At 33.2% G+C, this 15,237-nt stretch overlaps 1 protein-coding gene across 1 annotated transcript in view; it reads right to left on the reverse strand.

The window, feature by feature from the left end:
• Positions 1–300: 300 nt before the first annotated feature.
• fhit (fragile histidine triad diadenosine triphosphatase) overlaps positions 301–15,237 on the reverse strand; it is a 285,132-nt gene continuing 270,195 nt past the window's right edge. Inside the window, exons 7-8 of the mRNA XM_026242516.1 lie at positions 1,545–1,655; positions 301–401 (exon numbers count right to left, since the gene is read on the reverse strand). Coding sequence (XP_026098301.1) covers positions 1,554–1,655 — 102 coding nt within the window. The 3' untranslated portion in view covers positions 301–401; positions 1,545–1,553. The remainder of the gene's footprint in view (positions 402–1,544; positions 1,656–15,237) is intronic.

Below are 15,237 nucleotides of genomic sequence, written 5' to 3' on the forward strand. Positions count from 1 at the left end.
AGCAGAGCGGTTAAATGTTTTTAGTTTTGTGCTTACAAGCACTAAATTTGTTCAAATTTAAATATATAGAATAGCAGACATCATACAATTCATACACTGCAGCTTGACCTATGCGCTGAATCCTATGTTAACCCATTTGCCTCGATAAATGGGCATGCGGCTCTGTAGAGATTTACTAATACTTTTTGTACTTTTCCACCTACGGCATACAACCAACTACACACTTTGAACTAAGCTAGCTTCTTTTTCTTTAAACTAAAATATATATTTAGTTTATATAAGAAGGAAAAAAGCAATGCATACATAAACAACATTTTTTATTTCAATAAGCGGTCAAAGTGATAGATAAGAACATTTATCAACTTGTTGATGTCCTCCGTCTGTAGGTCTTCCACCCCTGGCTGAAATAAAATAAAATAAAATAAATAAAGGATGAATATATTAACCTCTACAAAACATGTTACAGAGAATGCATATAAAGGGAAGAATCTGACTGGTTGGATGGTTGCTTTATTGATTGAATGATTCAGAAACTAGCTCTTCAAACTATTGGCAAGAATTTATGTTCATACCCTTTTCTCCTCCATTGGCAGTAGTGTTGTGTTCTAGGGCCTTGTTTATAAAATTTTGCCCAGAATCCATCCTAAATTTGATCTCTCAAATATAATGTGATTCATAGACTGATCGTACGCACAGAAGACGCCCATGCGCCTCTCTTTCAGATGTGAAATCTATGAATCGCAATTGATCTTGAACTCGCTCGCAACTGAATGGTTTCAGCTTTATGCCTTGTAAACAACTTCTAATTGATGTCATTAACATAGACAATATCACCAGTCGTCGTCCAAATACTTTCATTTAGAACAGCGAGCTGCAGGAACAGCGTACATTTTCAAAAACCTGAAGTAGTCTGACAAGAAAAAGTGTGTACATCTGCTCAGACCCTGATGTGATGCCAAACACTTTTTCACGTCAAAGACACTTATCACAAATATGAGAGTTGGCTTGGATTTAAGCGTACGCACACTTTAAGAGCAAATCAGTGTGTACACGCACTTTATAAATGAGGCCCCTAGTGTCTAAAAGTGTCACCACTGACAATACATCCATATTTTTATCCTCAGTTTGAATGTATATCATGTTATTTATTTTGATGACATAATCATCAAGTGTCCCAAATTAGAGTGAACACATGCCAAGGAAAAGATGGAAACATTCCACTTCAGATCACTGTGAGCATATATTACATCACTAACTTCATCTGGTGAATATTACATATATATTTTTCTTAATCCATTTGGTGAATATAACAAAAAATCTGCCTCTGGTGTAGTGAGGGGTTGTTTACTTTTTTTTTTTAGTTTGAGGGTATGCACAGAAGTTTTTATTTTATTTTATTTTATTTTTTAAAACAAACTGCACCAGTGAGTTCATATATTTTGGACTCCTGTATCACCAGATATTGTTTTTTCCCAACTATAGTAAATAGTATAGGTAATAGTCCAATATCCATACGTCTATAATCCTTTATAACACAAGGTTACCTAAAGAAGCTAGTTGAAGAGGCTGTGTAATTCTGTCGCCTCTTTGGCCATCTCCTCTTCTGATCTCCATTTGGAAGGAACATCCTCATTTTCCCGATCATGTTTCTGGAGCTGAAAAAACAACAACATAAAAAAATGTTTATGCCCCATAGTTATAACAGTGCTTGTCAGGCAGCACTGTTTTCATATTCCTCCAACATTCAGGTCAGTGTCCGTGGTGAACCTCTGACCCCAAGTATTCAACATTCAGCAAAGTTCTCATTAAGAGTATCTTAAGTTATTAATTCCATGTTAGGTTTTATTATATCAATGTTGAGTTTCCGTGTTTTATGGGGACTTGCCATACACATAATGATTTTATACTGTACTGTTGCATGTGCATGTGCTAAATGTATATAATACTGCAGAAGGTCTAATGGAAATTTCCAGTGTTTTACATCATGATCTGAGCTCAATTTATTATGTGTATTTCACAAAATTAGTGATATTAATGATATTAATGTACAGAGTGTATTCTTATATATCCTAGGAAAAAGTGAGAAACTTCATTACCAACACACACAATGGTTTAAATCCACAAAATGACACCAAATACATTTGGCTGATCTGAGCCATGAATTTAGAACAGTTTGAAAAGACTCATTTTCCAAGATTTCTAGTAATCAAAAGTGGTCCTGATTGAAGAATCGCCAGGCTCTAAAAGCGTGTTTGATTTTCAAATGGTTTTTGGAGTATAGGGAGATCAAACTGTTCACGACTAACGACTACAGCTCATACCATTTCAGTCCAAATGGAAAACAGTTTGAATGTAATCCACAGCTGCTGACCTCACTTTATTTAAGTCTTATAGTCTTAAATACAAAAGCTCTCAAGCCCACAACACTCCAGTTATGTGAAGAGGTAACAGGCCTTTTAGCTTTGAGCTCTTCATAAGAGCTCTGGAGTGCTTGAGAGTTATTTTTTTATTTACTCTCTGTTCTCTTTTTGTCCTTTAATATTCCTCAGATAGGAAGGTAGAGAAATACCAAGGGATCAAGGTTTGGCAGATTCGCGTAACTCAGTTAGCCCGTGTTGGATCCCAGTGCTACACAATGAGTGCATCTTTTTTTTATTTTATTTTTTATTTTTTATTTATCACAGCTATTCAAACATCTGCATGTATTCTGATTAAATAATTATATATGCAAGGGACAACGTACACTCAGCCTGTCATTTTCGCCAAACAAACAACCAGTCCCCTGATTTATTCAAGTCAAGTGTTTAATAAACAAATACATATACTTGTTTCCATGTATTTTATAAATTGAATTATGACAAGACACAACAGATAATTTTTTTTTTTTTTTTTGGACAGAAGGTTATGGACAGAAAATTAATAAATTAAATTTGTTAAAAGATGTTATGTTTAAACATGCCAATGTGGCTTTTTCACAAAAAAAAAAAAAAACAACAACACTAATTTGCATATATATATATATATATATATATATATATATATATATATATATATATATATATATATATATATATATATATATATATATATTTATGGGCATACAGGGTTTTATCAGTAGTGCCTTGCCTTAAAAAAAAAAAAAAGGTGAAAGTTATCAGAAAAAAAATGGCTTGTTGGATTCTTACTCATATTAGGTGTGACAGCGCTACAAAAATAGGGGGTTAAAAATGTCTGACATATTGTCACATTGAATTACATGTCATCGTTGTGGATGTTACCATTAAAAGAAAATTTGCATCTACTAATAAACTATCCCCAGATTACAATTTGGAATAATCTAAACATTTAAAATCTGCATTAGATGTCCGTTGATAGAAAAGATGCATTGGAGAACATTTTTACAATTCTCACAGTTTCGTCTAAAGACATTTGAAAAAATCTCAAGTAGTAGCCTGTGAGAAAAAAGCAAACAACCCCCCCCCCCCACATCATTGTTGTATATGGTTAAGCTGCCATAGGCCTTGTTTGAGAATACAAACAAAGCCGAGTGTGTCAGAGTCACTTATCATCTGGATGCTCTCTGCTTGTCTGCATTTGTTCTCCATCTTAAAGACAAACAGAGTGCGAGCTAAGAAGTCGATTTTTTTTTTTTTTCATCAAACGACATCACAGCTCCCTGCGGTTGCCCTTGAGGTTATCTCAGTCCGTCCATAAGATGAACTTTGGGGTGGAGAAGCGTTTCGGATGGGGGAGGGATGTACTTTCCTATTTGTTTTCAGAGCTTGTAAAGCTAAACGGAAAAGCGTTTCTCGGATCGGAGTGATTCAAAGCAACACTTCAAGAGTAGATGCTTGTCAGTATCACATTTTTGCCGAGAGCAGAGAACAGAGGGGAGGGAAGTTCCTGGAAAAGAGCACAGCTGCTGTGAGCAGGAAATTCAGACTAGATCATGTAACACATGTAAGGATCAGTTAAGAAGTACATTTGTTTCGCAAATAGCATTACTTTGCAACATTTAACACCACTGGCTTACAATCCAACTTCATTTACAAACATATATACATATAGTGTGAGATGAGCTCTTTCTTAACATACCAATGTGGTAAAAAAAGCAAAAAACTGAAACCTGGTTTAATGTGGTAATATAGGATTAGGTTATATATCATTTATGTGTATGAATTAACCACAAACAATAACATAGTTATAGTTTTACATTTACATTTTATATAACTATATATATATATATATATATATATATATAACTATATATATATAAATATATATATATATATATATATATATATATATATATATATATATATATATATATATATATATATATATATATATATAGTATGTAATAAATAATAATAATAATAATAATAATAATAATAATAATAATAATAATAGTAATACGAATCTAGTGTGTTAACTAAAGTTAGGTAATTTATAAATTAAACCCTGTTAATATAAAATGAAATGACTAATAACACCACATTATAATATTATTTAGTTTGGATATATGTTTATTTTACATGTACTAATATATAGTTTTATGATGTGTAAAAAAACATTAATTAATATATTACTAACGAACATGAATGGACAATAAACACTTTTGTAATAATAAATAAACATTAACTTTGATTCACTAATGTTGTAAAAATGCTTGTTATCTATGATATAATTAACTATTGTTAGATAATTGAACATTATTGTTTCAGTTTAATTTGATTTAATATTGAATTGAATTAAATGTATTATTAATGTAATATAATAATAATAATAAAAAATAATAATAATTAAATTAATGTTTTAAAAAAGTTTGCTAATTCAGTCTATATAATATTAGCTAACTGAACCTAATTGTAAAATATTACTATTTAATTTAATTAGCATTGGGTCAGGGTTAGTAAAGTACACAGAAAGGAAATGACACATTTAAAATAAATAAATAAATAAAATCATGACTCATATTACACTAATCAGTTTGATATGTACTGCTCCAACATGATCTTGAGCCATTTGATGGGGGCTTGAAACATGGCATAATAGCCCCCAGCCGAAGAAACGTGGAGCAGAATTATTCTATCATGTCCAATCTCCACAGGGAGACAGACGCTCAAAAGGCAGCAAATTCCAGGATTGCCATCTTAATCTGTCACATGAGCGGTGTGGATGGATCCTCTACTTTCTGCCACAGCTCTGTGACTCCGCCATCACTGGAGGATCCACTCAAATGTTCGATGACATGCACCAATACATCAGACTAGCAAAAGAGGAATGTTCAGCGGGCATGAAGCTAAGAGCGCAGCTCCGCCGAGATACTTACAAATCAGAGCTGGAGTCGCCCCGACTGCCTGGGGACGGACTCTCCAATCACAAATTGCACTATACCAGCCTCACCTAACAGTTTTTCCTTAAAATGACACGGCCTATGGCACCAAACACGAATGCAGAATGTTTACAATCACTGAAGACTTTGTGTAGATGGTTGTCAGGGTGTTACCCTAATGTTGCTAATGTGGATTTGGGAGGTTTTCTTGGTATTTATAGTTGTTACGGGACCAAGTCAAAATAACCCACACTTACGATACGCTCCAAATATATTATATTAGGGATACATTTATGATTTATGCTTTTAAAATGTTTAACATAAACAAGCTGATAACATATGTATATTTAATAAGTAAAATAAAGAAATAAATAGTTCATTATCTATTTGCATTTGTTTACATTTTTCATTAAAATGATCCTATTTGCAAAATGCATGTATTAAAATGGCTTTGAATCAGCACAAATCTATTAATTGTGAAAATGAATGTATTCAGCCCAAAAAAAAAAAGAAAAAAAAATCTAAAATAATATTTTCGTATTCAATTGGTTAAAATGTATGACATTTAATCAAACTGGATTTATTGATGAAAAACCTGGTTATTGTGTATTTAAAACATTCAATTAGTACTGCTACGGAAATCGTATCTGTTCAATTTGCATGACTAAAAAGTAAACAAGTTTATTACAGTTTATATAAATATATAATATAACATAAATATAGTATTAAAAAAAATATATAAAGTTCATAGGTTTATGTTAAAACTGTGCAATCCAAATGGATGTAAATTTTATATGAAACTCAAAAAGATAAATCCTATAATTGGGCCTAAATATTTTTTGAATATTTTCCCCATTTATTACCTTCACTGCAAGTCTGTGGGATTTTTCACTATTTTATCGTTCGGCAGATGGAAATTCAATCAAACAAAATCAATACTTCCAAAAGTAACAGCACACCTCTCAAAAGTGATATGATTTGAGGCATCATCCTGTACTTTATTACTTCAAAAACATTCCATATTTCACCTATAAAGCCATTCAAATTAAGATCTTTAATGATATTAATGTGGTGAATATCTCAAAGCAAAGGAATGTCTTTCATCTTTGAAAATGATTTGCCAATTAGCAAAGTCCTTTTTGATCACAAATTCAAATAATGAAAGGATTAGATATGAAAAAAAAACTCTTTGAATTGAAGAATGCTGCTGAATTTAATTATCTGATTATTGTGTAAAACAAATTAATAAATATACCACAAACAACGATTATTTTATATTGGTGCCATATAAATTCAATGGCTTCCATCAACTGTTTGGTAATGAGTATTCTTCAAAATAACTTGTTTCATATTCCAAGGCGGAAAGACGCACTTATACAGGTTTGGAACAACTTGAGGGTGAGTGAATGATGACAAAATTCTAATTTTTGCCTGAACCATCCCTTTAAAACATCCAGCATATGTTGCTTGTCCATAAGCAGCTCTATATGGCAAATCTGCAAGGTCCTTTCAGCTTTTCAGCAGACAGAAGACTAAACTGTTCTTCAGACCATGTGAATATCGCGGTTCAATCTTAGCAGGAACCAGTTAGATCTACATGGCTTCACACCAACAGCTGTATAGATGTATAAACAACCACTTTCCCATGTACCCTGAAGACATATGTGAAGCTCTTCAATACAGCGTCCTGTCGAGGGACAAATCCCCCACTACTGTAGTGGCTTTTCTACATACACATGAAGTTTGCCACCTAGTGTAAGAAAGCATATGGCAGATGTTGAGGCTATCCCTTAGGCCCATGCTAATGTATGAATTTATGTGCTCATTAAAAGACACACATTAATGCAGAATGAGGAACATAATGGGTTTTGTGGCCGCTTCTTGACATTTAACACAGCAAAGCAATAAAGGGGGTACATCTTGACTATCTGGCTGGCTCTTGACATCGGGACCTTGAGTCGCATTCAGCAGCTTATGAACGTGACACAGAAGGTCATCGTATAATTACAGCAGAACAAAATGAATTTCAGAGGACAATCTTTTGTTCTCGGTTCAGGAAGAGGAGGAAAATTGAATAACTGATTACACGAAATGTGATTATCTGTGCACATTTGAGGACATTTGTTATTTTTATTTTTATTTATTTTTTTTTTTGGGGGGGCACAGCAAGTCAGGAAGTTATCAACACATTATGCTGAAACAAGAAAATGAACAAAGAAATGTGGTTGGGTGATTGTCAGAAATCATTTGCAGATTGTATTTAATTTTGATATGCAAAACAAACAAACAAAAAAACAACAACACTGTCCATTATACAGTATTTAAATAATGCATTATTATCTATCTAGATCAGCATTCACTATTCACTTCTATTTTTAAAGGGATCATCAAATGCCAAATTTCCACAAGTTGGTATGATTCTTTAGCTTCTTAATGAAAAGTCTGCAACATAGTTTTGTTACAATTTCTCAATGGTAGTGTAAAAAATACCTTTTTTTTTATCCCGGCAAAAACGTACGTTTTGTAGCATTTTCCTTTAAATGTTAATGAGCTCTGCTGAGCCCGCCCCTCTCTTCGAGCTGCTCTCAGTTAGACTGTTTACTTTATCCGCATTGCTTGTGAAACTTGCTAAGTAGCACATTTTTAGGAATGCAATTTGAAAAGATTTAACCATTTAATAGAAAAGAATGCAACGCTCTCGCTCAGCACAGTGGAGTGCATCGTTTTGTTACCTTTGTGGTTTATTATTTTGAGTCTTCGGGACGTGAGTCATGGCCTTCTCAAAATAAATTGCTTTACAGATATATCCTTTTTGCCGGTCAGAAATGTCCACACAATCATGCTGCAAGTATCAGAGGTTCATCAACTTGTAAATTGTTACCATATAATAATAAAAAAAAAAAAAACTTTCAGGTCATTACAGTGCCACTGACAAATATTAAAAATGACCTGTAAGTTGTTTTTTTCGCTGTTTGTTCTTTTCATGGGTTGCCAGGGGTAAAGAGCTTGAAGGAGTACGAAGGAGGCAGATATCAAATAAACTAAGTCTTTAAAAAATCCACAAGGGAGAAAAGGAGAAAACAACCTCTTTCCATGATAGAGACAGGACAGACAGTCTGAGGAAAGGCAGGGCTATAAATACTAAACCAATCGATGGACTAATAAGATAATTAATTAACACAGGTGGAAACTAATGAACTAATCGAGCAACAAAGGAAAATTAGGTCAAGGTATGAAGAATAGAAAAACAGAAAATACACGTGACAGACAGTTACTCAATGTTAAAAAGTTATTCAGAAAAATGACAGCTGAAAAGAAAACTGGGTAGCACTTTATTTTACAATATGTGTACTTCCCAGCCAGGTACATGCATGTAAAATATCATGTACATACAGGCAAATGAGTGGTAACACAAGGTACTTACCTGAAGTGTATGTACATGGTAACAAATAAGACACATGGCTGTACTTAACAGTCGTACATGCATAGTAATTTGTTTGTACATACAGACAAATGTGGGTAATAATCGTCACTTACAGGTAGTAAGCCATAACTGGTAACTAATTAGATACTCTAATATACTTACTAATGTCAACACAAAGACAATATGTAGTACTTAAGGACAAGTGGGTTGAAACAGGCTCGTCCTTAACTAATAGGACATTACTGTACATACTAATGATATGTACATTGTAAATGTGTAGCACCTATGGACAAATGTGCTATTATGTGGTAACAAAACAAGACACATACTATACTTGGTATACATGTTGCAAATATGTAGTACTTACCAACAAGTGTGTGTAATAACGGTCACTTACAGGCAGTGTCAATATATGGTAACTAATAAGATACATTATTACGAATGATAATTCTCAATTTTCTCAAGTAAGAAAGAACCTAAATTTTGTCTTGCAGCTTTGACTGCAGCAAAGAAAATACTAGTTCAACGCTGGAAACCCCCTCATGACCTTTCTGCTAAGCACTGGATTCGTTCCTTATTGGAAATACTATACTTGGAACGGTTAGGACTTACCAAGCTTACTGTATACCAGGTAAAGTATGTGTCTTGTTTGTTACCACATAATACCACATCTGTCCATAGGTGCTACATATTTACCATGTACACACCAATAGTATGCACAGTAATGTGTCTTTATTAATTGCCATATATAGATACTGTAAGTCCCTGTTTTTACACACTTGTCTCCAAGTACTAAATATTTACCATGAATAAGTATAGTAAAGTATATAATTAGTTACCATGAACGGGCACTACATGTAAGTGACGATTATTACCCACACTTGTCTGTTATGTACAAACAAATTACCATGCATGTACAACTGTTAAAGGTCTCGTTCTTCGTGATCCCATCTTTTAAACTTTAGTTAGTGTGTAATGTTGTTGTATAACTGATATCTGTAAAATTCAATGTCAAGCGAGATATTTTAATTAACAGAATTCGCCTACAAAAAACAACCCGTTTGGACTACATCCCTCTAGTTCCTGCAGTAATGACGTCACTAAAACATTTTTTTGACTAACTTCGGCCCACATGAATACACAAAAAAGGGGGCGTGTTCTTGTTGCGCTCTGACGGAGAAGAAGGAAGAGCTGTGTACCAGGATACCTGGGGAAGTGCACATACCGTAAAATAAATTGCTACCAAAAACTGTAATGTTACAAGGGCTGAATGAAAGTGAAATGTTTCCTCCTTTGATATGATGTTTCTTTGAAAATATGTAAAAGTGTTTCATAAAGGGAAATGTCAATATGTTGTCAGCAATGAAATGAATTGTGGACCCCTGCACTTGTTAGATGAATGACATGTCATAATTATCAGCACTCAGAGCTCAGAAAAGTGTAGGGCATGAAACGTGCATATATAGTTCATAATTTATCTCAATCTATAATCAACTGAGAAATGTTCAGCTGGCAGGTGAGGTGTGTAATTCATAACCAAGAGACAAAGATAGCATAAGTTAGACAGTTTGTTTTTACCAGACCTTTTTTTTTTTTTACAAAGCTGACAGCGTCGACAGCTGTAGTGAGCAAAAGCAGGAACATCACAAATGTTTCCTCCTGTTTTTCAGGGACAGTGCGACATTGGACGTTCTTCACAGCCCCCTGGATACCGGCTCTTTCTCATATGGTCACTGCACACTGACATCTCTGACTGCACAGTGCAGCCGCACCGGGACGAGAAGTAAGAAAGAGACATTGTACAGACTTCTGCCACACATTCTGTGTAACTTCCGATGGAAGCTATTTTAATGGCATGTAAATACATTTCAACAGCTGGTGTTGTAATTACCAGGCAGAAGTTATATTCCCCAGATTGTCAGGAAAACGTCCCTTGGTTGAAAACTTGTCAAAGCATATCTGTTTTCTAAGCAATACTGATGAAGCTAGAGAAATGCAGTAATGTAGGCTCATTAAGTAAAATACCAGAAGGAAATAGAGAACTCTGATTTGCTTATTCACACCAGTCACCAGTCATCACTGCAAGCCAAATTCTGAATAGAAACAATAGATTTTGCAGACTTATTCACACCAGACACAAACACTCATCAATCAACACACACACACACACACACACACACACACACACACACACATAAAGTACAATGTACTGTATAAATATGAATACATTTTCTATAATGAATTATTTATATATTTATGATTGTGTTTTAGAGTTAATGGGGACACACACACACACACACACACACATACATATACATATACATATATAAAATTACAAAAAAAAAATTAATCAATAAATACATTTTATAAAAAATAATTGATTATATATTTAAATATATTTAATACACTTTTAATAACACTTTTGGTAAATATGGAACAGTAAGTCCATAAAGTCCTTGAAATAAAGTAGATTTTCACACACACACACACACACACGCACACACACACACACACACACACTCTTTACCATTTGGTGTCAATAGGTCTTAACAGTCATAAAATATTGCTTGCTTACTTTAAAAGAAATCAACTTCAGTAAAGTGACTAAAAATGTAGTTATCTTTATAGAAATACATTCAGACTACTTCCATTAAGTAATTGAACCTCAGGCCATTCATTCAGAATCAGGATGAGTGCTGATTCACTGAGTAGGCCATGAATTAGAAAAAGACCAACTCATTACAGAAAAAAAAAAAAAAAAAAAATCATCAAATCCACTAAATTGCACTCTGCACATGTTTCACTACTAAAAAATAAAAAAATAAGAAATAAATAATAATTCTGAATTCTGAACCAGTTATAGTGTTAGCCTTTGAACACCCCATATTAAAACTGGATCTATCAGGAAGACAAAGTCCTTCTCCAAAGTCAGGTCAGAGAAAGGATATCTCACAATGAGAGAAATTGGACATGATTAACCCAATGTAACCCCATTTTCTTCTCTGCTGACATTGTGTCACAGCACATTGAAAGATCATGACCCGCTCAAGCAGACAGAACATGCCTGTGTTTATCACTGATCCCAGTGGTGAAAACTAACTGAACAGTTCCTCAGATAACTCCTGAGATCAGTGCTGCTACAACAACTTCTTGAATAATGTCACATTTCCCTTGGTCTTTCTGTAATTAACTACTATCAATCAATTGTGAATGCATACTAAGTAATCCTTAGAAACTGGAAGACTCATTTAATCCACAATGGTAAATTGTTTTCTAATGCAGTAGTAAGACAACACTGCCTATTGCTTTAGTTAAAAAAATAATAAAAGCCACAAAGTAACCTTCACGAATCAGACAATTCCTTAAAGTCTACTATTGTGTAGTTTCACCTTCTAATGAAGTAGAGACTCAGAGACTGCCTTTCACTTCAATACACAAAAACCTAAAGTAACCTCAAAAAAAAAAAGAAAAAACCTTTAAACTCAAATCACTTCATTTCAAACTCAAATCAAACAATTCCTTAAATTAATTATTTATTAAAATAAATTGTAAGAAGCGGCCTGCCATTTACATCTCATTTAATTTAAAAGAAAGTAACCTTCAGAAATCAGAAAATGCATTTTCTGAATATAAAGTCATAAATAACCTTCAAATGACAAGCGCTTCATAACAAATATTGTGTGACTTGTGCATTCTAATGTTGCTGAAAAATTGCTGTCCAACAATTTTGTCATTTAAACTTGAAAATTAGTTAACATATAGTATGACTTGTGTTGCACAAATATGGATAACACAAATTAATTGCAATCATAAAGTCCCTTACTTAATCCTTAAACCTAACCATAACTGAACTGATCCATGACATATATTACATTTTGTAGGTCATAAATTGTAAAATTACCATCTCATTCAAACAATTACAATAACATTGTCATGTATACAGAATGGTAGGCTGAATATCATGTATCATATCATGATAAACATCATATAGTGTGTGTATGTGTATATATATATATATATATATATATATATATATATATATATATATATATATATTAGAGGTGGGCATAGATAAATTTTTTAATCTAGATTAATCTCACTGTGATCTTGAAATTAATCTAGATTAATCTAGATTAAAATGGCTCATTCAAATTCTGCCGACGGCATTCAGAATATGTGTGTTACTCAAATAAAACTGACAAACAGTAAATCTTTAAGAAGGGGTTTATCAAGCTAGATGGTGCATTAGAAAAGGGGCTCATCTCCTGTTTCCAAAATGCATCACAAAGTGCTTGAAAAAGCTGTAAACTAATTCCACATTGCACAAGCGGAGACCCGTTGAAGGTTGAAGCAGTGGGACCTGTTTGAAATTGTTTAATTTGTATGTTTGTTTATTTTTATTTATTTGTGCTATTTACACAATGTTTAAGGTTTTTTCAAGTTTGTAGGTGTCAAGGTACAGAAACTAAATAATTAAATGTAAAAAAGCACTGGATAGTCTTCAATGTAAAAATTAAATATACAATCAAACCTACATTTATTCAGACACCTTCAACATTTCTCACATTATTACAGTTTTGCTATATATATATAAAAAAATATATCTGGTGTCTGAATAATTTTTGGTTTTACTGTTAAAACTACAAAGAAGTCAAGAGCAGTGAGTGATTTTCTTTCATTTTCTTGGATTAACATAACAGCAGCCAGTAGCTAAATTTGGCGCGGTCACTTTAAGAGACGATGAACGCATCCAATATAATACACATCCCATTTTTTCCCTCAACTGTTTACTTTCACTTAAGAAATAACTGACAGTTTTTTCAAGCATAATTTCCAAGGTCGATATTTTGACATATTTCGTATGTATTTGTCGGCACAAGAGCAAAAATAAGCAAATTCGATGTTCAAGTGATTTGATTGAAACACTTGAAAACGCTTATTTTTAGCGTCTCGACACACCTTTCTCTGCGTGCGCCCTGAACACCAGAACAACGCAAGTACTGAATCGGGCTCTTTCACATCTTGTTGTTTGTTTCAAACTGCGATTTGTATTTGTTCGTTCCGGTGCAGGAGGGACTTCGAGGAGAACTTCGCAGAAGAAAGCTCGGTTCAGTGTCACTGTCCGTTAGGCTGGCCTCAGCCAGTCGGTTATATAAAATATCAAGGTGAAAGTCATCATAGCTTGCTTAGTATAGACCCAGCTACAAAACCCAACTTTGGTATAGAATAGATTGACGGCGATATTTTTTTTTTATCGCCCAATAAGAGTCTCGCGTTAACGCAGCACTTTAACGCCGATAACGGCCCACCACTAATATATATATATATATATATATATATATATATATATATATAGGTCCCTCTTTTTATTAGGTGGCCTTCACTAATATGTACCATGTACTTACATAAAAAATAAATAAATAAATAAAGTATTTCTTATAATATATATATATATATATATATATATATATATATATATATATATATATATATATATATATATATATATATATATATACATTATTTATTTGTTGAAATCATATTTTATTGCAAAACAGTTGGGATACAGGCAAGGTTAGGGACAGGTTTGGTGGTATGGTGGTAGGTTTAAGGGTAGGTCAAGGTATTAGGGATGGGATGTCAACAGTGTTATTATAAATGTAATTACAGAAATGTATTACATGGAGGTATTTTATATACACATTTTTCATATATATATATATAGTAGGCTAAATGAAAAACGTGGATAATAAATGCATTGTATCAAATGATTAATTTCAATGTAAGTATACAGTATAACAGTTAAGGCCACCTGATATAAAGTGGGAGCATTTTATTATTATTATTACTTTTTCATGTAGTTGTGAGAGGTTGCCTCTGTCTGAGGCAGATTAACTTTGACGTGGCAGGTTTGAAATGCAGACGGTGCCACATTCAATTACATAGAGTCACGTATGTGGAAGTCTCTGTTCTGAGGGAATGTAACAGGCTCTAAAGAGCTCATCACCGGCAACACAAAACAAACACACCCAAGGACACATCATTAACATTTCACAACAGTTGTTTTTCCTCACTCCTTTATTCTCTCATTATTTCTCCTTCGTTATTCCAAGGTAAACACTGAATAATGATGACAGTGCTGCAGACAATAATCTCTGACAAAAGAGAATTTATGATAGCTTATCTCTGGGAGCCTGAAAAGTTGAGATGACTGTTTGATGAAAAAACCTATTCTCATATGCACCATCAAACAATAACAACGCATAGTAGACTTTAAAAAAATTAAAAAATAAAATAAAAAGGAGATGATTCAAATACGAGCCAACATTATAAGGAAGTCATGTGATTATAGGAGAGGAAAATATGTGGAACTTTTAATCTTAATTAACGTCCATCAAACAGAATCGCAAAAATCTTTGTTACTAATTCATATCCTTTTCGGGATTCTCCTTTTTGATGAAAGGAAGAGAATCTGGAT

This window comes from Carassius auratus, unplaced genomic scaffold (genome assembly GCF_003368295.1).
Source record: "Carassius auratus strain Wakin unplaced genomic scaffold, ASM336829v1 scaf_tig00001591, whole genome shotgun sequence".
Lineage (NCBI taxonomy): Eukaryota > Metazoa > Chordata > Actinopteri > Cypriniformes > Cyprinidae > Carassius > Carassius auratus.